At 34.3% G+C, this 23,756-nt stretch overlaps 1 protein-coding gene across 7 annotated transcripts in view; it reads left to right on the top strand.

The window, feature by feature from the left end:
• The window catches only part of LOC140155808 (phospholipid-transporting ATPase IF-like), a 77,257-nt gene that overhangs the window by 42,341 nt on the left and 11,160 nt on the right, over positions 1 to 23,756 (top strand). For 3 of the 7 annotated variants that reach the window (XR_011859430.1, XM_072178787.1, XM_072178789.1), the window contains exons 12-28: positions 197 to 255; positions 1,342 to 1,539; positions 2,179 to 2,429; positions 5,021 to 5,163; positions 5,497 to 5,600; positions 6,312 to 6,425; positions 6,957 to 7,079; positions 8,281 to 8,429; positions 11,683 to 11,836; positions 12,766 to 12,868; positions 13,185 to 13,330; positions 14,559 to 14,805; positions 15,455 to 15,534; positions 16,859 to 16,924; positions 17,441 to 17,565; positions 17,981 to 18,146; positions 19,383 to 19,430. Coding sequence is in view for 6 of the 7 variants with exons in the window: in XM_072178787.1 (XP_072034888.1) it covers positions 197 to 255; positions 1,342 to 1,539; positions 2,179 to 2,429; positions 5,021 to 5,163; positions 5,497 to 5,600; positions 6,312 to 6,425; positions 6,957 to 7,079; positions 8,281 to 8,429; positions 11,683 to 11,836; positions 12,766 to 12,868; positions 13,185 to 13,330; positions 14,559 to 14,805; positions 15,455 to 15,534; positions 16,859 to 16,924; positions 17,441 to 17,565; positions 17,981 to 18,146; positions 19,383 to 19,430 (2,276 nt within the window). In the remaining variant the exon portion in view is untranslated. Of the gene's footprint in view, positions 1 to 196; positions 256 to 1,341; positions 1,540 to 2,178; positions 2,430 to 5,020; positions 5,164 to 5,496; positions 5,601 to 6,311; positions 6,426 to 6,956; positions 7,080 to 8,280; positions 8,430 to 11,682; positions 11,837 to 12,765; positions 12,869 to 13,184; positions 13,331 to 14,558; positions 14,806 to 15,454; positions 15,535 to 16,858; positions 16,925 to 17,440; positions 17,566 to 17,980; positions 18,147 to 19,382; positions 19,431 to 22,650; positions 22,775 to 23,756 lie in introns of all 7 variants that reach the window. The other 4 variants (XM_072178784.1, XM_072178785.1, XM_072178788.1 and 1 more) reach the window with 2 other exon arrangements.

Raw genomic sequence — 23,756 nt, forward strand, 5'->3', positions numbered from 1 at the left:
TATATTTGACAGAATTCAGTGTATATTATGTCCTCATTGGGTAGAAATACTTATTTGACACAACAAACTTTCACATAATCAAATCATTGTAAATTGGTCTTCGTTTGCTTGATTAAATTCAACTGCTGCAAAGTGTATTATAGATGACATCACATGAAAAGCTTATATTTAGTATTATTCTTCTTTCCCCACACAGAAATGCAGAAATTCATAGGCTCCAAGTATATAGCATGGGACTTGGAAATGTATGATGAGGTAGGTCACCGGTTATACTTCCAATTAATTTTATTAATATATGAAAATAATATTTAAATAGTATTATTTAGTTTGTGATGTCAGTAACTCATATGTCACAATTTTTTTCATTGTACGGTAACTCTAATTTTATTAAATTTGGTCAAATAATATGTTAGATGAATTTGCACTCAATTGCTTAGCAATTGTGATGTGTCACATTTGAAAAGTGTTCGGAAACACTCCATAAAAGTGATTGACAGTTTATCTAGAGTGATCAAATTTAGGTCCTCTGCACTTTCCAATACAACACATGACTAGTGCCGGCTAAAGTGATAAAAATATTCTCAAATCACTCTTACAATGTTGTAATAATTATAGGTTAATAAACGCTTATCACTTGTTGGGAGTGAAATTGTACAAAATAATGTACGCGTACTGAGATGTTGATGCCTCTAATGCACGAGCCCCGACATCTCAGTACAATTTTTCGAGCAATTAAAGTGATACGCATTTATTAACCTATTTCATACACGACTAAAAAATCCTGTGATTTTTGTAATTTTTATAACAAAATTATCACTAAAATGTTGGAAAATACAAACAAATATAAATGCCTCCACCCGCATGAAAAATGAATGCGTCCGAAAGCACTGCGCGTACTACGTGGAGTGCGCGCCCGTGCAATTATACAATATTTATGCACGACTAGTAATTTACTAACTGATTGGTTCATACTATCTAGGAGTGTATGAAACTCTATTGTCTCTCTATTATGCTATCAAATAATATACTCTCTGATAAATGTGAAAGTAAATGAACACATAAAATGGTATATTCAGGGATATATTTGAGAGGTGCATTATTTTCAACTCAACGGTCCAAGTTGCTTTTACATAAAGTGCATGAAGTGCATTGTATCTTCACCAGGTTTTTGTTTTCACATCTGTTTATACATCTTATCTTTGGGGATAAATTTTACTTGGGTAATGAAATAAATATGAGCTTTGTTCCAATACCAACATCTCAGGTTTGATGAAGGAGGAATGAAGCTTTTGTTCGGCACCTCTTTAATATTGTGCCGTATATTTCATTTTCATGTGACAGGATTACGATGAGCCAGCGATAGCGAACACATCAGACTTGAATGAGGAATTAGGCCAGGTTGAATACATGTTCACAGATAAGACTGGGACACTGACAGAAAATGACATGCAGTTTAGACAGTGCTCCATTGCTGGGGTCAGATACAAAGAAGTGGATGGCAAATTGGAACCTGTCAACCCTGAACTACATGCACAAGAGGTAGGTGTTGGTTGATCTCTCTACATAGGGTTAGTTAAGCTATTTTCAGGCATGAAAATTATTCAGCATTTTAGCTGATTTCAGTATTGTTTGTTTGTTTTCAGTGTTTTTAAGCCTATTTTTTTTTAAATCAAATTCATAGAAAATGGTAAAAAACATGGCTTTCAGTGGACCAGTTTTCATACCTGTATTTTAGTCAAATTAAATAATGCCTATTGATCCATAATTTGCAGAGATACACCAAAGTGTGGGTTGTTTGTGTAAACCCCTTTTATACACATGATTTTTATGATTGTATACCCTTTATCAAATTTTTCCAACACAATTTGTAAAAGTGAGCAAGAAAAGTGCAAAAAACAAAATTACACTATTGCGCATGTGTTTGCTTGGAGAATCCCTCTTAGGGTAATTGTCATTTGGGTTAATTGTTATTTAGCTGGGACTGTGGTCACATGGTTTGGCTATAGTCACATGGTTTGACTCATAGTAGTGTCCTTACAAACAGAGCGCTGCATCAATAACACTGCATCAGAACTCATATGGCACTTTGGACAGAAACAAGTGCAATTATTAACCCATCTGCTGCCTTTGGATTTACTAGTTGAGCAATATATTGTCATACATTTCATTTCTTCATAGGAATCATTCAAGAACTTCCTACTAGCCATGGCATTATGTCATACTGTGCATGTCCACAAAGAGAAAACATCAAATAGTAACGGAAATGTTGCTGACCGTGAGAATAATTACAATTCTAGTGGTGAACAAGCCAGGGCAGCTACCAACAAGGATACCACTCAAATGAATGGACATCTAATAGATGAGCCTGAAGAATTGGACTACCAGGCTTCATCACCCGATGAAAAGGCTCTGGTAGAAGCTGCTAGAAGGTAGGAGGATGGACATGTTTTATGCTGTGGGATAGAGGATGAAAACTTAGATGCATTAAACTACTTTTAGTTGTCGTTGAATAAGACTTTATACTATTGATTGCATTTAATGGGCCAAAAATTGACAAATTTTATACAATTTGCAGGTATCTTAAATGCACCTTTGCGTCACTTAAGTTGCTAAATTTACGACATCTAATCACATTTTGAGAATTTTATGCTACTGTGCGACATTTAAGAAATTCTAGGCACCTGTGTGTATTTTATGCATCTAGAGTTTGTGTACATTTGATCATTCTGATTAACATTTGTAAACATATTGCCAGCTGTGTTTTTTCATCAAGCTGCAGGGAGGTGAAAATAGACAATTCAATTAAATGAATTTACATTTTAAATGAAAACCTACCCTTATAAACTCCTAAACCAATTTCTTTTCTGATTAACATCGTATAAAACATAATACCGTTTTTTAAACATTTTTTAAACTTAATTACAGTGTGTTAACTTAACATTAGTGAGCCCATTATGTACATGTACTTTCATGGAGCTGTAGCTAAGTAAAAATAATGACAAAAAATTTTCAATGGATTTACAATGTGAATAAAAACCTACCCTTCTAAAAAACCAATTTCTATTCTGATTAACATTCTATAATAAGTTGACATTAGTGAACCAGGTGTGTACTTTCATTGAGCTGTAGTTCAACAAAAATTGAGTCATATGCACTTTCAAAGTGTATATGATTTATGTAACTATTTAGTTATGACAGAAAAAAGTCACATCACAAAATAATGAGAATGGTGGACTAATGAGCCATTTGGGTAACATGTTTATTATTTGCAATATTCTTCATTGTGTGACCACAATGACCAATCATTTAAAATATTCTTAGCAACAACAATAAATTGTCCTATTAGAGGGAACTGAATATAAACAAGAAAGAGGAAACTGAATGTAAACATAATTACTATACCTCATAAATATTTATTAGGTAATCCAAACATCTTATTGGTTAATAACGCCAGCGTCCGAGTACGGTATTTTGACTGCTTCCCCGCGCCTGTGCAATTACGCCCACGCGGGGAAGTAGTAAAAACTTCCGCACCCTACTACCACACAGTGTATCGACCCCGCGCATCACCGTTCCTTTTGACGTAGCATTATGCTACACAACGGCGATTCTGCAGATGCGTTTATCGTGAAAATGCTGCAATTATAAATACCGATGGATAATAACACACAAATTTGACGTTTTATGGAACAAAATGTTATATAGAGTGTTAAAAATAAAATTGGAATAATATAGGCCTAAATGTAAATTGATTGATCAGAAATCCTCCAATAAAACCAGGTAAGCAAAATATTAAGCTTACCATGCTGGCAGGCACGCTGACTGGTAGGCCTACCGGTGTGTTTTGACTTTTGTTTACGATTTAACCGTGATAGTGAAAATATTTATGAGGTATAGTAAAACAAATACAACATGTTCCATTTCGGGGAAGTATTCAAAACGCGTCGGGAAGTAGTCAAATCATCCAACACCTCGGGACCAGTAGTTTTGACTACTTCCCCTCAAAGCATGTTGTATTTGTATAATATGGTATGAGCATCCCCACCACTTAGTTGATGGATTGTAGTACTATATCTGCATGGGGCGACCACCATTCCCCATACCAAAAAGAAATCTGGTTGAGATCAAAAGTAGGCCTATATTATCAAATTGATTAATTTTTAACAAAAATCTCAGAAAATTGAAGTGGAACACACCCCTGATCCCCCCACATGTAGCCTGCTTATTGGGCATTGAGACAAAAGTAACTAAACATTCCATTTGCCAACATGCAGTGTCTTTTCCACCTAAAATATAGCCGCTGCTCTCAATAGGCACTAAATATATACTGCAACAGTATGCACATTTAATTGTCAATGCTTCATCTTTTCATGTAGTAGTGGAATGTATGGGCATATAGGCCACTCATTCACAGACTCTTTAACTCATTGTGACTGGCAGAGTGAACCAAGAATTGTAATAGATCTTCCAGGGTTGGGGAAACGATCTTGACCATTGCCCAAAATATTGAACAGAATTGCCAAATTATTGATATCTTCCTAACTAAATAATAGAACTACTGCATGGAATAAATGAGCCCATCTAAATGGTAATAATTAATATGTACACTTAAGTTAAAAATATTTATTACTTCCGTGGTCCAGGTAGGCGCTGGTGATTGGTGGTCACATAGAACTGGCGAGGTCTCCTCCCCTTTTATGCCCCGACGACCAATGGGTCCACCGTCATCTTGTCAAGACCATTGATCAGTCAATCAGCGTGATTGTTTATCACTCTGTGTTTTTACGCTCATGTACGCTCAGCACAGAACACAGGCCACGGAAGTAATAAAAAATTAACTTTAATACAGGTTATGAGTTGACAGGTCCTTATTCATCACACTCACATTTTGGTAGTCCAATTAAGTGATTTTACTATCATCCCTTGACATGAGTGACTTTTGAGGAAAATGTACAAAGATATGTTCATAACAGCTTCTATATTCAATCTACAATATTATATATATTTTTTTCTTGATTAGATATGGTGTAACGTTCACTGGAGGAACCCAGGAATACCTAGAGGTATTGGTAGGAGGTGACCGTATTAGATATCAGATACTTCATGTCTTAGAGTTTGATCCCACCAGGAAATGTATGAGTATTATACTGCAGACTCCTGGGGGTAAGTACAAGGCAAATTCCTGTAAAAAGTGTAATGAGGCTTGTGGCCCAGCAAAACCACTAGGCATGGATATGCATCCCACATGATGTGATGACGTAATCAACCCAAGTCATATATGCTCACAGAATCGCTGGCCGGGCCAGTGAAACCCCTGTGGCTGCGGGTCAGTGATCCTGTGCGTGGCAAGCGAGATGTCCAAGGTTCGAATCCCGGGAGTACCAAGTGACTTCTTTATTCATCTTCTCCTTTTTCTTATCTTTAACTTCTGAGAACAAAAAAACACTGTCGGTGTTAGGATTAATCACAATACTCTTTGTTGTTTTCTGGTTTCAGGTGATACACTATTGATATGTAAAGGAGCAGAGTCAACCATTCTTGAGAGGAGCACATCAGGGGATAAAGATATGACACTGCAACATGTTAATGAATATGCAATGGTAGGTTTACAAAAGTTAAGTCATTCTGCCATTTTCAGGCAGAAGATTGTACAAATGATTTTAATTACAAAGGCATTTGTGACCATCCACCACGAAGTGGTAGTAAAGTTGGCTCTAGACCATTTTCTGTTTATTGCAGATTTTGTAACAATGTACTTTCAGCTTTAGAATGACACCTCAACCAGCTTCATCTGACATCTGGAAGTTATGGTTCATCAAAGGTCAAATTTCTTAGATATTTTACATAGAAATCCATATATTGTTTTGATTGTATCTCAAAATGGTAAATGCCGACTTTACGACCAGTTTGTGGTGGATGGGCACATTTGTGCAAAGTGTTCCAAAGAGTTCAACATTCTGAAAATGTGGTTTTCCTCATCCTTAAAAAGAATTGCTTTTCCATAAATTGGCTTACACGTTTTAACATTTACAATAAAATTAATTGATATTTGGATTAAAAGACAGGGATAGAAAAAAACCAGCCATTTAGTTGCGAGTATAGAGCCTTCAAAATTTACAACATCCATTTTTGGCAGGAAATGTTCATCAACTGAGCTTTTTAAATGATGGAGCAATTACTAGTTAAGTAGCCAATGAATTAGGTTTGTAGTGCATTTTTGAATTTGTTTAATCTTTGTGTAAATGCATGATGTTTGATTTAAATTACAACCCTGATTGCCAAATAGTATACCTATTATTTCGTTTATGCAGGAGGGTCTTCGAACACTTTGTTTTGGCCATCGCAAGCTTAGTAGTGATGAATATGATAGTTTCAACAAGCAGCTTCATGATGCCTCAACTGCATTAGATGATAGAGATGGAAAGGTAGGAAACAGAATTAAGATGTAATACTGCTTCTATATATAGATTGGGAGTACTTGCAAAATAATCCTGTAAAAGGAGACATTTTTGCACAATATTTATTTTAATGCTTTTTAACTCCAAGCAGATACTGCAAAAACAACAATAAGTCAATGAAAGGCAACTTATAATTATACAAACTTAAAACAATTTAAACAGTTCAAAATGGCTCAAAAAATGTAATAACACTAAAGTTTCAAATTTTACACTAATCCCCTTTTCAGAGTTTGTTGTAAGAAATTCTGTACATGTTACGACCATTTTTATGATAAAGTTAACTTCTGATGAAGCACTCAAAAATGATCCTTCCCTGTCCATGGTGAACAGTGTGTTGGGTTTTTTTTTTCAATTCAATTCAATTCAAGAAACATTTATTTCACAACTTCAATAAAACATGATATGCTGTTTTGCTGCTGTAAATAGCAGTTGCAGATGAAAATAGTGATCTAGGTAGTTCAACATTTAGAAAATAATTTTATCCATGATTGATTTTAGCTTGCTGTTGCATTTGGTAATGTGGAAGCCAATCTTCATTTGCTGGGTGCAACAGGAGTGGAGGATAGATTACAAGATGGTGTACCAGAAACTATACAAGCACTTAGGGAAGCTGGTATCAAGGTAAGCTATCCAATATTATATAGAGGGGGATAGATTACAAGATGGTGTACCAGAAACGATACAAGCACTTAGGGAAGCTGGTATCAAGGTAAGCTACCTAATATTATATAGAGGGGGATAGATTACAAGATGGTGTACCAGAAACGATACAAGCACTTAGGGAAGCTGGTATCAAGGTAAGCTACCTAATATTATAGAGGGGAAGTGAAAGGAATGGATGCTAAAGAACTTATTGTACACTGTGTCTCCACACTATATCAATGCAGACTCAACAATAATTACTTGTCATGCTTTTAAGTATAATAGCCAATCAAGATATTCTTGAATAATTGTCTTGAGTCATTTTAATGCTCTATCTGAAAACCAAAATGCAACAGTCTAAATAATCTGTTTAAAGCTCTCACCGTTTGTGTATTATATTCTAAAGGTATGTATACCGTAAAAACTTGATAGTTAGCATATGTACTTACTATCAAGCAATTTTGAAAACAGAAAATTGTACCAAAGTCCGGCGCCTTACCAACTAAGCTAATGGGGTTGAAACACACATTTGCAGGTTTACTTGTTCACATATAACTTTGTGTATCGATGATTTGCTCAAAACCCTTTACACTTTTGTGGATGGGCTCTTCATGTTTGCATGCTTAAAAAGCGTTCGATAGTAAGCACATATACTACTACTTCTAATAATAATAATAAATAAATACTAAATATCAAGTTTTTACGATAGTAGGGCAAATATGCTCTCTCATTGACACAGGATAACATTGGGCTAGGTCCATGAGTACTTATATGTACTTCAATAAATTGAAGATATTCAAATGAAGCAGTTTCATTGATGTTTGCATCATATAAAGTTATTGTACATAATGTTAAGAAAAATAAAGTTTTATAGACAGTTTATATATAAAAACAAAGGTATTGTACCGTCAAGCTTTACCTAATGGCTCATATGATCTCCCTTAATATAAATGGAATTTCAAGCACAAACTTAAAGTGCCTCCCCTAAAATTCCTACCAGCAAATAAGGACACATACCCTTAATTCTTGATGGGATATTCAGAGGAGGGAGCTCTCTATTTGTACATGAAATTTACCATAAGGCAAAGAGCCTTCTGTGTTCCATTTGGTGAATGTTTTTGGTATAGCAAGTAATAGTTTGATTCAGTAACATTACTATATTTGTTTGATATATTGACAGGTATGGGTGTTAACAGGTGATAAGCAAGAGACAGCAGTGAATATTAGCCATTCATGTAGTCATTTCAAACCAGCAATGAGGGAAATAACATGTGTGAAACAAGAAAACACTGAACAGTGTGGAAACACATTATGGCGCATAACTGAACAGTAAGTTGAGACTGAGGCTGAAAACCAAAATGCAAGATTCATTGTGTTTTTCTATTATCATTCATTGTCAGGACAGTTTCCTTTCTTATTGACTTATCTCATTACTTGCTGTTAAAATTCATTTTGTTTCAAGTGAAGAGTCTGTGACCTGTTGAGCTCTTTGTAAGTTTTCTTTATGGGCCCTAGTACCACTTTTGATTTGATCTTCTTTTATTGTATTATTTCTTTTGCTGAAAAAAAGTTTGTAAATTGAAGTAGTTCTGAAATGAAATGGTTTTTTAATTGTATCACTTGATTGCTTTTTTTGGTTTACTTTTTACAAATAAAAAGTATTTTTTTATATTTTTCTTATGCATTTTTGCTTGAAAATGTAACTTTTTATGGATTTTTTGACATAATAAAAATGTAATAAAAATGCAATAAACTTGCTGTAAAAATAAAAGGTAGTCTCTTTACAGAAAACAAACATTTTTAAACACCTAACATTCTTTCTAAATCATCATAATTGTCAAATTCCTGATTGCACTACTTGATACACATTGCATTCTAGTTATATAGTAAATAGAACAAAATATATCTGTACCTTATTTGATCTGCTTAAATCTTGTCTCATTTTATTCCTATTTTTACTTACATTTCTACATCAAGAATGAAGGATTGTAAAAATAGGTATTAAATGTTAATACTCAATAGGCATATAACGCTTTAATTTGCCTCAAATGAAGGTTCAACTTTGTTTCATATTTTACGCACAATTAGATAATTTACCTTGACTGGTTTTTGATGCATGAATTCTTCAAAATTCTTAAAGAATGTTTCTGTAAGACTTCTTCAAGACAATGTTGGAGAACTTATTGTGTTGAGTCCAATTTTTTTGGTGTCCGACTCTTCAGTAGTGACTGAAATTGGTGTTTCACCAAACCCATAATTTTAAAATTATCCATACCTTTTTCTGATATGCAATAGGAAAAATTGTGAATTTTTTAATAAAAATTTCTATTTCATGGATAAACTGATGAACATAAACAGAATGTTGAACATGGAAAAACAGTGGCATGATTGACAGGAATTATATAAAAAAATATAATGTTTAGAATGTTGAACCTTCATTATTGAATTTTTTACAGTTTTTGTTTCTTTATTTTCTGTATGTAATTTAGTGTTTCAAAATAATTTAGAGTAGAAATTTAATTGAACTTACACATATATGTGACATGATCAAGGGGAATGAGTCACATGTCGACCCTGGTCCAAAATGAGTTTTACATATGTTTCTAAAGAGGACATTTAGAGCTTTCAGAAACTGAAAACCCCATGTTGATACAACTTCTCGTTGCGAAGTTATGTCAATTTATCAATCGCTGAAAACAATATAAAACAAAAGAATTTGAACACTTTCTTTGCCAATATCTCAAAATCAATACTAGCGACATCCGACTCATTTCCCTTGATCGTGTCACATATGTGCTCATTGCGTTGCAGCAATAGAGGTTGTTAGTGTGTCATTATTTTCGGCCATCTTGAGCAATCAATATATTTACCTTCAAATACAAAAGAACAGTTTTATGGAAGTGCCTTTAATTAAGTATGCCATGTGCGGTGAGCACAATGCAGCTATTTACTGAATGGAAATTGATTAATTATGCTATTTACTGACATGAAATGTGTTTATATGTAATTTGACAAAGGTTATTTGGATTCATTTATAATGCTCCAAGGCATAGCAGATGGTTGCTTTCTATCTGGCTCACATTACAGGTTATCAGTAGGCCTATTCACTTTCCGTTTTGTGTTTGGTTTTGATTTTAACATTAAGAACTTGCTAACTCTATCTATAATCGGCTGACATTACAAGAGTTTCATTCTTGTATGTGTATAGTTATGTTCGATATGGCTATTCACAATGGCACTGTACAAAAAGTTCATAAAGTTCCTAGTCACATGCAGTATGTTTTTGTTCTTATGTATTCAATAAATTTAAACAGTTTTAAAGTTATATAATTCTCATGAAAGAATAATTATAACTTGATATGGCAACTTTCAAAGGAATTTGAATACATATAATGTACAATCTATTTGATTCCTGCCAAATTAATGTGTTAATGTCAAGAACCAGTTACTGTGGTTTACATGAGCCACTGAATCTGTAATCCGTGATGTCAAGCTAAAATATGCAGAATGATCTTTCCTGTATTAAATGGAAACTAAGATATGATGGGACACAGGATGGGAAAACACTTTTCCATTAAGTTTCCACATATTAATAAGGCCAAGTAAAATAAATAACATGTATATCGTCTGAACATTCTCAAAATTTGGTGAGGAAGGTCCTAATTATTTGTTATTATGTTACAATTTGACCATTCATTTCTGTGTAATATTGCAATTGCAAAGGCTTTGTCAACATTATCATAAAAACGGGGAGGCCCCTAATATTTTGTTATTTCCCCAAAGCTCTGATCTACCCCTAGCTTGAAGAAAGTGTTTACAATGTGTTCATAAATGATAACCAAGAACTTCTGTACATGTTTTTGCTTCACAACAGTTTAAGAAACAAAAGTATGGGAACAAATAACAAAAATATTTGAAAATCTCCAAAAATCGGAGAGGACAGGGATGATATACATGTTATTTATTTTCCTTGGCCTAACAATATAGTTTTTATTTTAGAAATTGAAACTGTATGCAAAGAGTACCAACCTAAAACTGCCCTGTGTGTAACACTGGTAAATCTGCCATTTTGGTTTGTGTACCTCTGACGTTTTTCGGCAGATTTTTCAGCCAAAGAACCCAAAATCAAACAATAATTTTACATCTTTAAGATTGAGCATTACAAAGGTTTGTGCACTCCCCACCTAGCACACATATTTGGCACAATGTTTTACAAGCAGAACACAAACAACACTTTGAATCCAAGTTTGCTAGGGCACATAGCGAAAAAATCTGGAATAATATATTATTTACTCTTCAATAGCAACACACAAACATGGCAAAGTCTGTACTCTTTGGTTCTACCTCATTGTTGTATGCATATATATATTTCCAAATCTGTGAAATTTGCCATTTTGTTTGTTATGGTCAGAAAAAGCTTTCATCAATTACATATACACTGCATCAATTAATTTTGTCCCCTTATCAACTGCACCTATATACCATTCCAATCAATTTGCAACTTCAGTTGGTCCTCCTGATTGAACTATAATAATGCAAAGGAGTAAGAGCTCATTCTCTTGTGTTTCTTCTTTCCTTTCAGAATGCAATTAGATCCAAACCAGCAGTATGCCTTAACCATTGATGGTATGAGTCTAGTCTATGCACTCGGAGATCACCTTGATACACTCAGAGAGATCTGTCTCAAATGTGTTGCTGTATTATGTTGTAGAATGTCCCCATTACAGAAAGCCAAAGTAAGTTGTTATGAATATTGCATATTTCACACAAAAAAAGAGTATTGAATATCAATTTTCCAGCATTTAGGTTAGCATCAAGTAATGGACTTAACATTAATGCAGATCAAGCCAGGAAGCAGCCACATCTGGCAATGGCGTTTCACTTAAAAAACACATCAGTGACCTAGCCAGAAGTTGAGGTCTGCCTGTTAGTTTAATCCAATTGCATATGTGTAAATTTACCATGACAGTATGAACATTAAACAGGTTGCAGCGGCCTACTATAATTTGGTTCACCTTGAGTTTGGTAGTTACGTATGTGCATATTTCGCTTGCCGTAGTACCAAATTGTGCACATAGAATTAGGTGGGCAGAGCGTACACGCATGCGTAGAAGGGACGTCACTACCGAACTTGAGGTGAAACAAATTACAGTGGTTCATTAAGTTCAGATACATTGCTGTTACTATGGCATTCATGTAGAAATTTAATCTTCTTGAGAAAGAAAAAACAGATTCAGTGGCAATAAACATAATTTAGCATCTGTTAAGGTGGTACTACACCCCTTGATAAATTTGTGTCTATTTTGCATTTTTCTCAAAAACTAATAACACAGTGGCAACAAAAGTTATGTATATTATAGGGGCAAGGAATCCAATTACTACACTGGAATTTCAGTGACCCAAGTCAAGCGGTTTGTTATTTATGATAAGAAATAAGGTATCACTTTGATGTACCACATTTCCTATCATATTTACTGAACCGCTTGTCTTGCCTCACTGAAATTTGCAAAAATAGTCACAAATTTACCACAGGGGTGTAGTACCCCCTTAAAGGCATTTAATTTGCTTGTCTGTCCCAGGAGCAAATGTGTATCCAGAATGACAGGTGGCTAGCTAAGATGCTGAGACATAATATTTAATTCATGTATTTTGATTTCTTTTGCAGGTTGTAAAATTAGTGAAATTATCCCCCAGTAAACCTTCCACCATGGCCATAGGAGATGGTGCCAATGATGTTAGCATGATACAAGAAGCCCACTTAGGAATCGGTAAGTTATCCCCAGTTGCAGTAATCCTTCCACCATGGCCATAGGAGATGGTGCCAAGCCCACTGAGGACTTGGTATGTTCTCTGCATATTTAATTTGTAATTTATTCATTGCATTAGTACGAACTTTTTTTGTACTATATGTAAATATATGAGTGACATATAATATATAGTTAATCAAAACAGCTAGTAGAGCGTGTAATAAAATACATAAAACAGCGTAATTATGTTATAACAGCATGATTTATTACTCGGAGTTTCACGCCTTAAAAGGCGATCATCAGATAAATAGCTAAATAAATATTTTCATTTTTCCAGGTATCATGGGTAAAGAAGGTCGTCAAGCTGTTAGATGCAGTGACTACGCCTTTGCTAAATTTAGATTCTTACAGAAGATGTTACTTGTCCATGGAGCTTGGTATTATATACGCATTGCTACCACAGTTCAATACTTCATGTATAAGGTAGGTGGAAAGTAATTTACTTAAAAAGTTTATTCAGATTATGAATTATGAATATGAATTGAAACTCAATATAATATAGTTAAAGACAGAGATAAAAATAATTTATCGCATCAGATGTCACTGTCAATTACGATCCTTGATTGGTTTACACAGGTTAATCAGCGCAGAAAGGAAGACCGATCTATCTGGTGCTGATCGGAGAAAAGGAATAGCAGCAAATGGCTTAAAAAGTTCAGTACTTTTACAAGGCAAAAAGCAGCTTTTCTAGGCATTGTGGACATGGTGCCTTCACCAAAGAAAGTTTCCCACTATAAAGACCTAACTTTTGAGATGGTTTGCATGTCGAAAGGTGCAAAACTAACAATAAGGCGCCCGGTTATAAATTCGCGTTCAGCAAGTCATCATCACGACACTTGTAAACAAACCGTGCTCGAGTTTGATTGACAGGTGACGTCAGACGTGATAAATTGTCTTTATGTTTGTCTTTCATTATAGCAGCTATGTTTTACAAAGAAAGAATGCCTCAATTGCTCAAATGCCTCAACTGTTTCAAGTTTTGAGTTATATTGCTCCAGCAGTTTTGTATAACAATTCCCCTTAGGTTAGCATATACTAGTTTTGTATAACAATTCCACATAGGATAGTATATACTTCCAATGGTAGTGACTACCAAAAATGTGGTACAAATCATCCAGCTGAAACATTGAAACATATCTTGAGCATAACATTTTACTGGGGTAAAATAATAAGAAAATATGAGATTTCTTTTGATATCAATATCTCATTATTTTAATGGTGATCAGTGTGATAAGGAAGCAAAAGAGGGCTGCATACAGGGTTAGCTAACAGTGCAGCATGCCAAGGTTGACTTTGCTAACCATTATATGATATGCTGCCCTCTGTAGCTAAAGCATTGCTCCCTTTATGAGATAAAGCGGGGTGATGAGGCTGTGAATCTGGTCACATACCTGTAAGACACAAATCATAAGGTCATAATCATCTACTGCTGGGAAGAAAGATATGCCAGATTCTTTCAATACATAATGAGTAAAATTGGTGTGAATCTTGATAACTTAGAGAGTAAATATCATGCATAAAAGTAGAAAGAGAGGAAAGAACACAAGTGCAAACATCATATGAAGGAGTTAACATATGGTTAACCACCTGTCATTATTCCATTGTAATATTGCTTACCACGACATTCTATATTCTTTCTTTTTCCCAACAGAATCTTGCCTTTATTACAGCTCAGTTGTACTATGCATTCCTCAGCCAGTTTTCAGAACAAACTGTCTATGATAGTTTCTTTTTGACATTTTACAACATCACTTGTACATCGCTACCTATTTTTATATATGGTATCATGGAACAGCATATCAGACCGTCAGTGCTCTCCAGTAACCCATCGTTATATAAAGAAAATGCCAGAAATAATGCATTTTCGTTGAGAAATTGTCTATATTGGTGTCTTTTAGGTAAGTGCAGATATGTATAGCCATTAAATGTTACACAAAATCGTAAATAGAATCAAATAAAAATGAGAGCAAATTTAACTTTTATTTATTTACTCACAAATTTTGACCAGTTGTTGCTGGTAATTGTGTGATTTAATCTTGGTCAAATCTATTTGCATTATGTGATGATTTCAGTATGTTTGATGATTTTCAAATTGGTATTTGGCCTTGCATCTTTCTAGGATTCTGCGATGTATTCTAAACAGTTTTAGGTTAAAGTTCTTTGTGTCTGTTCAGAATCATGCAGGTCTTCCAGAACCAAATTAGAAAATATATAGAAAGCTTGCACTCACTTGCATTTTGTAGGCTGAACATATATTAATGAAACACTACTTAGATAACATAAGATGCTATGGTGTTATTTCAGTGTGTTTGACTGATTCATTTGGTTGACCATTCTATCTTATTTCTCTACACTACCAACATTGTGATGAAGCCTCTCAACATATTGTATGCAATCATTAAAACTTTTGATCCAAACACAAGAAATTATTCCTACCTCAGAACTTTCAGATGCTCCATCTTTCATGAGCGAAAGTGACTGTGATGTGTATCAGGTCATGCAATTATAGCACTGAATACTTATTGATGCATTTGTTGTTGTTTACAGGTGTATGGCATTCACTAGTGTTCTTCTATGGTAATTACTTCCTATTTCACAATGAAGCTTCCTTTAATAGAGATGGAGAGGTAGGTGTTAAGATAAGGATGTTGATCAGTTTCCCTTGACAACAGAGATGGATAGAATATTGATATGTTTAAAGATCAACTGTCCATAAGTACTGTAAATGTAAGCATTGTTAATGCGTGGTTACTTGTCTATTGATTGGATTGTAACATGCAATCAGGGTAATTACAATCTACATATACTATTAGCTACACATTTAAAAGGGATACATACTAAGCACAAAAATGGGAACAGAACTTACGACTTATATATAATGCATATAGGTCATTGGGATACAAAAATATCCTAGTTGATGTCTGATGATAGGAGGTTTCAAGCTTATTTCACAATTTTTAAGAATTCTGATATCATTTGTCAAACTATATGCCTTTTGTGCAAAATGTACAGACAAAATATTCACACTTACTGCATGTGTTACTTTTCACAATGGTAGTGCAAATGTTGAAAGTGACAAATCCTTCCTTCTAATATTGTGCAGCTCTCAGATGGTTGAGAAGAAATGCACAATGTGATGTGGGCATGTGTCGCATAAGGCAACAGGAAAGTTGAAAAACAGGTGCAAGTAAAAATCCAGTCACTTCACCCTATGCTATGGACAATGAACCCACCTCTCTATGTTATGATATTACATTATGCTTACACCCTATAATAATTTGTAATGTGAGGACATATCTCTTGATATACATTTTGAGACTGTCAAACTGAACTTGGATTAGGTATAGCCATTTTAGGTTTTACAAGTTCGAGTAAATCTGCATGTCTTATATTGTATTTCTGTTAGGGCACAAGCACAGCAAAGAGAGTATACAGAGTCAGGTAAAACAGGAGGTTAACATGGTTGCATGATGATTAGATACTTTGAAATTATGTATTTGAATATGAATAAGAATTACCATGTTCAGATTATTTTTGAATGAAAATATATTTAATTGTTTAGTTATGTTTATACATTGATTGATCAGTTGAATAATTGATTGATTGATTGATTGATTGATAATAGCGAGCTTTGATTTAATGGTTTTGATAATTTTAATATTAATTGCTATACGTTTTGTTGCTATATTTTCATGTTCAAGCTTATTAACAAACACACATTGCTGTTTTATAGATATTAACATATTTATATGTTCATGTTTTGATAAAATTTTACTTAAAGTAACTTGTTGAATACATTTTAAAATTTTTAATTAACTAGATTTTGTAGCCTTCCAAAATATATTTTATTGTTCTAAGCAATTATTTCTATTTTAAATGAATGTTCAAGATCAGTTTTCAATGTGGTAGAAAGATACTATATGATTACCTTTTGTGACATCCTTTTTTCAGATGGTTGGACTCATCACATATGGTACTATGGTGTTTACTACAACAGTTCTCATTGTCAACTTCAAGGTGAGTTCAGGTCATCAATTCACAGGTTTCACTCCATTAGAGGCTTGATAAAAACAGCATGAAACATTTCAGAAAAGAAGAAATGCTGCAATAAAATAGTATAGACTGTGAAAGTTTGAACTAAAGACAGATTTGAAGCTGAACTTTGAAATTAAATCTCTACAATTTGTATTGAAATAACATACAGGCTTTAGCTTAAGGTGCAGCACAGTACAGTTGATGATGATCACCATTAAAAAAATTGATATGCTACCCTCTATAATTAAAGCGTTGATCAATGTTGTCTAATTCAAAAATAATTTGTGGATAACATGAATTTACCAGAAGACGAATACGGATTCAGCTGTCTGCTGAACTCATAACGATATGCAGTACCCTAATCAACTTACATAGATCTATAATAACCACCACAGCTCTTTAAATAACGGCGAATTAGAAATATCAGCATTAGGACTTATCCAAACATGGCAGTTTTCAAATCCATAACCAGTGAGCATTTCTCTTCCATATCTTCAGCTCTGTCTTGAAATCTGCTATTGGAATTGGATTGCTGTAGTGGGGATGGTGATCTCCATATTTGGCTATCCAATATTAACAGCTTTGTATGGTGGTATCCTATGGTATGAAGTGCTGGGTGGATGGTAAGTAAACTTTCACTATTCTAGGATTCTGCTTTGGTTGGATGCATTCAGAGTAATATTGGTAGATTGTGTGATTTTTGACAATCAAGTTGTCAATTGTGAATGCAAGATTAACTGTGTAATTAATGTATATTTTGATGTTTTCTTATTCTAAAGTTGTTTTTGTGCATAAAATTGATGAACAATCACCCAAAGGGGTCACTCAAATAATAAAAATGGTGCTATGCATTTGTGTTAATAAAAATGTTGAAAAAGGGTCCAATTTTGCAAACAGGATTGTCTACATTTTTGCCAATAGGTGTCCACTTTTGGCTATATCAACACTTACTTTCAAATGTCAATTAAATATGCAAACTTCTACTGTTTTCAACTTTTTAATATTGTATTGTGTTTGTTTGTTTTTTACCTTTCCTAGGGAATTCTTTGAAGTGACAACCATGTATCGGATACTGATGATGTCATTGTCCAGTTGGACATCGTGGTTTCTGCTGCTAGGTCTGACCGTCATCAGTTTCTTGCCAGATTATGTCTATAAAATGACACTCTATTACTTCCATCCAAGTGAACAGCAGAAAGCAAGGGTATGTATTCACTGCTGAAGAAAAAACACTAGCATGAAAACAAGGGGAGATATATTTTGTTTCTCATGATCATATACATATAAATAGAAGGCTATAAAACAGGTGTAAATACCATAACAGGTGTCTTGCTCTTGAATTTTATTCTGGGTAGGGTTTCTTGGATTTTGTGGGATATGCCACTAACATTCTAAAAATCCTTGGAAAAATATGCAAAATTTGAAGAAAAAGAGAAATTACTGATATTAATTGTCCAAAATAGTTGGGGAAAAGAGGTACATCTTTTGATCCTTGGGAAAAAATTTGAAATTGAATCCAAATACCCATACTTTAATGCAAAAGCCTAAAAGTTCTAGCCTCTCCCAGCTTCTTCTGTACCCACATTTCCGCAAAGACTACCAGGATGTTATCCAGAAATACTAAACAAATTTCATGCAAATTACTGATATGGAATATACACAGTGATAGTTGGTCAAGAGTTTGGTTTCAAATGTTTCATATGCTCTAATGTACTCCTATTTTTAAGTTGTTAATTTCTAATTTTGAACTGGTGAGAGGGTTGCATGCAGGAACATCTAAAAACACTGGATATTTCACCTGATCACAATTTACGGTACATTAATGGGAGACTAGCCATGTATCAGTCAAATGCTTCCAACCCGCCATATTATTACGGCCTTATAAAAACTTTTGAATGTGAGAATTGCTGATATCCATACTGTCACAGACATTATACTGCTGTTCTCATAAGTGTTTAGCGTCTTGACCTGTCTGATAAGGCGTTTCATAAATGCTGTCTAATAACAATTATGTCCCTGAGATCATTAGGAGAACATATCAGTATGCAATATCAGACCCACCATATTCTGTATGTAGTAAATGCCCATTGAAACTGTAAAGCCCTAATCTCTCAAATTTGAATGATTGTGTTCATTTTTGTACCATCAATCAGGTCACATTTGCACACCTGTTTAATCCCGGGATGTTAATTAAGCTGTTGGGTATCCCATAAATATGCACTACTTCAGCTGGGGCTTATGTAGTCAGTCTTCCTTGATATTTGTGTATAAGATCACAAAGTGTAGTCCATGCACACTGATAAATTGTGCTCTAATTTGTTGTCGGAGTATCATCTCACATGCTATACTCTCAGGCAATATTAAGGACAGACTGATCAGGAAACTGTAGTATTATTGATGAGTAACCATCATGTGTATACCTTGATTATGACTTTGTTAGGAGTCTACTCTTGAATCAAGAAAAAGCACAAGATATGGCAGCATTGTAGTGAGTATCTAGAAACACTGCATCCTCATATCCCCTGCCAAAGTCCATGCATCAATGATAATCAGCATCTACTATAATCAACATCAAAGTTACTATGCATCACTTCTCTATAAACATGCACAATGTTAAACCTGTCCAGCTACTGCTGCAGTTGGGACAACTAACCAAACTTTTTTCATTCATGCTTGCATGAATTAACATTAAGGGTAACACGCTAATTTAACCAAACTGGCTGTTTTGTTCCTAGGTTCATGAAAAGTAATCACTAAGAGCTAGATTATATTTCCATATAAATTGATTTGTAAACATCGATTTCCATGATTCGACATGATCATACCACAGTGTGACGTTCATGCAATTAAACTGAGGCTTTTAAAGGGGGTCTCCCGTCATTCCGAAACCCTGTCAGTCCGAGAGGGTTAGGGTTAGGTTTGGGGTCAGGGTTATGTTTAGGGTTAAGGTTAGGTTCAGGGTTAGCGTTAGGTAAGCTTAAAATTCAGACTAGCAGTGGTTCGGACTGATGGGGTTTCGGACTGACGGGGTGTACTGTAGGCAATTGTAGTACATTGCAGCAATAATATTACAAAACTTTCTAATTACAATTAATACATAACAGCTATATATAACATAGCATAGCATCTTAAATAATATCCTAAATAGATATTATCACATTTTTATGTATAATTTTTGTAAAATGCTTTGATCAGGTTCGGTTTTTAAAATATGCTGTTGTAAATGCTGTATATATAAGACAAGTCATGCAATTGCTTGATTTTTTTTCTGCCAACTCTATAATGAAAGACAGAGATAAAAAGACTAGTTCGCGTTTGATGTCAGGGCAAAGGCACTCCGTGATTGGTTGCAGACCTATGCAATACGGTATTTTCTGTCTAGTTGTCAGAATTTCAGACACAAACTAGTCTTTTTATCTCTGTCTTTCATTATATGTATGATTGGATGCATGTTAGGTCTTTATAAAATAGGAGTGATGAGCCTTGTGTAAATATGAAGCAGTGATGTAACCCATGAGGACAATCCCCCTCCCCTTTACCTGGTACTACACAAGCTAGTTGTCTATTGGCAACTGTCTACATCTTACAACAAGTTCAAGAATAATGTGCTGCTTGAATTAAAAATTTTGTTGATAAAATAGTTTCATTATAATGAAAAATGTAAAAATAGCAAACAACTAGTTTGGTAAGTTTAAAAAGTAAATATTTGACATCTGGTGGATAGGTCAAAGACTATTTCTTGTTAGTTTTCATATTCGGTGAAGGACAATCTTTTCCAAAAAAAAACTTTTGTCAGTGGTATCATAGCAGCTACTTACGACTAGTCATATAGTAAAATTTTATAACAGTGAAAATATTTTGTCTTCAAACTTTAAAATGCCTTCAGACTCGCTGAAGTTGGATGATATTGATTTGGCTCATCACGGTCTCTGTCAATAAATGTCAGTTCACACAGTGCAGTATGCATATACATTAATCATGTGGGTTGACATATTGGGCTATTCCAGTTGAAATCCATACACCCCCTATGGAAGATATGACCGTAATCTCACATAGGGAGTATTAATTTCATATATGGTATTATCCTGACACCTTCTTTGAGGCCATGTATTCCATAAGGGGTGTATAGATTTCAGCTGGAATAACTTATTGATATATTGATCATTGGGCACTTAAATATCATGGTGCTCATTAATCACTGTCAGCATTACCTCACAACAGCTATAATATTTTACATGGGTTGAAATTGTGTCTTACGCAGAATTATCATGTTACACAATTTGGAGTAAATTTATTTCATGTCTCTAAGATAGTCATACCAGTTTAATGATTTCTCTTTAACAGCTCAGATATTCATAGAAATTTGAAGTAAAATAACAAAATATCAGATTTTTTATTATGTTTTTGAGTGGTTTTTCCATAAAGAGCAGCGAATGGAAGAATATAAGATGTTCTGATTTCTATAAAATAAATGCTGAAAATTTGTGTTTGAAAATTATTAAAAGAAAAAAGTTATAGGGGTGGGGAATGAGTGGGTGTGTGTGTGGGGTGGGGGGTGCAGGGGTGAGTGTGTAGGGCTTGTTTGTGTGTATTTGAAAATCATGGACAGGAAATGAGATAATGAAAAGTTTTGATACTTTTTTCTTTGATATTAAAATTATTGTCTGCAAGGAAGTTTTCATGGGGGTTTGGGAAAAATATTTTGATGTGGAATTAAAATTCAGTAGGAAAATACTAAAAATACACAATTTTGTGAACACATTGAGCTTGTACTTTGTTCAGAGTCAAGAGAAAGCGACATCAGTGATAACAAACACTGAAACATGGTCAATAAAATGAAAACTTCATGGAGACTACATATTATTTAGAAACAGTGGTGGCTAAGTGTTACAACATATTCAGGATGAATTATCCTGGTGAATGCAGTTGATACTAAGTGTTTAATGAGCATAGTAGAAACAATGGAGAACACTTAGATGGAAGTTAAGAGTGTTTCTCAATGCTTACTGATAAGATATCACTTTTGATAGGTTTCAGGGATAAGTCTGCAAGACGGTACTTTACTTGATAGCACTTGTGCATGAGGCACTAACTTATTACATGAAAAAGTTTGTTATATCATGACTGCTGGTTTTATCTGCATTTTCTGTCATCTTTGAAAACAAGAATATACAATTTTTATCAATTGGGAATTAATGGTCTTATCATACTAGGAGTATCGCAATTGAGAAACCAATTGTTGGCTGATTATACACTGGCAGTGACTGAAAAACTACTAACAAGGTGGTCAACGTTGCAGAGCGACTTGCGATTGAGTTGCTTTTGTCACTTTTCTGACACAGGGACCCAATGTTTAATAATATGGAGATAACAATCCCACGACAGCAATCAAATAAAAATAGTAGATCTAGACAGCTGATGAGAACGTCATTATATAAATGCTGCACTCTGCTAGCAACTACTCGGTGTGATACAGCCGTACTCTTATTGAATCACCTGAAAGAATTTGTTCAAATAACTTGCAATACAATTGCACAGAAGGTTTTGAAAAAATAATGATTAACAACAAGACACCACATAAGGTGTCTTTGTTCATGTCAAGTTTCTTGCACAATACTCAATATTACACCGTGTACTAATTGCACATTACTAACCATATTGGGGTTTTGGGTTGTACCTTTTGCACGCATTACCAATTGGATTTGTAGAGGAGAACAGAGCTACAAATGCCCCACCCTCTGGCACGCCTCATACCTGGTCACTCTGACAAGCTTGTCATAACCCAATCCAGATCTGCTGACTCAGTAGGAATCGATAACCCTGCCATGATAGGTAATACATACTAACTCATTCTTGTTGTGACTTTGTAGATACTGTCCATCATCTCTGTTCATGTTTGTATCTTGATGTTATATGTGGAATAGGTTATAGAGGATATAACTAGTGTTGTTTTGTAGGCATGATGATTGGTACAGAAGAGGACAAGCTTTATTTACATATTCATGAAGGTGGATTTTCTTTGGGGCCCAGCTTTATAAAGTCTTGTGTATTAATTCTAAGCACTGGAGTACATGTGTTAAAGACTTCACCATAGATGTAATAGCAAAACAGCTGAGTCGGTGCATTGTTATGAGAATGTTACTCATTGACATGAAATAGCTGTCAGGCAGATTGCTTTTAAATCAATGTACACTATGGGATTGTGTCATAAACACTGAGGTCCACTATTAAAATAGCCCTTTTAGAACCATTTCCTTTCACTCTTAGAAAAAAAGGGGGTAACTTAGAACATTTTTTCCCGTATACCGCACCCTAAGCAATGTTTTTGTTCTATAAAGAACTTTGAAAAGTTCTATAAATTTTCTAATTCATTAATTCAGGGACTCATAGCAAAGTTAAGAAAAGTGAAAAGTAGTGTTAACCCTTTTTGATACTAAAATATTATTTTCTTGGCTAAAGAACCTGATTTTTTTTGTTCTGTTTAGTAAAGGGTTCTCTCTGAATGGTTCCTTAAATGTTCTTCAAGCTTTTTGTGTAAACCATTTGTAAAGCAAGTTATTAAATCCATAACAAATTATGTGCAAAACAGCACTTCCCAAGTTCCCATGTGGATACCAAACAGTAATAGCACCCTCTATCTGGCTCCTTGTGTATTGTATTAGCATGCTATATATATGTATGTATATAGTCTGTATATGTATGTATAAAAATAAATTTGTATTGCGAAGCAAATGTGACAATTACCAGTTGCACTTGTTCTTTTGCATTCTTTGACCAAATAGTGACTGTTGTAACAATATGAGCATGTTTCATA

Source organism: Amphiura filiformis, chromosome 6 (genome assembly GCF_039555335.1).
Source record: "Amphiura filiformis chromosome 6, Afil_fr2py, whole genome shotgun sequence".
Classification (NCBI taxonomy): Eukaryota; Metazoa; Echinodermata; class Ophiuroidea; order Amphilepidida; family Amphiuridae; genus Amphiura; species Amphiura filiformis.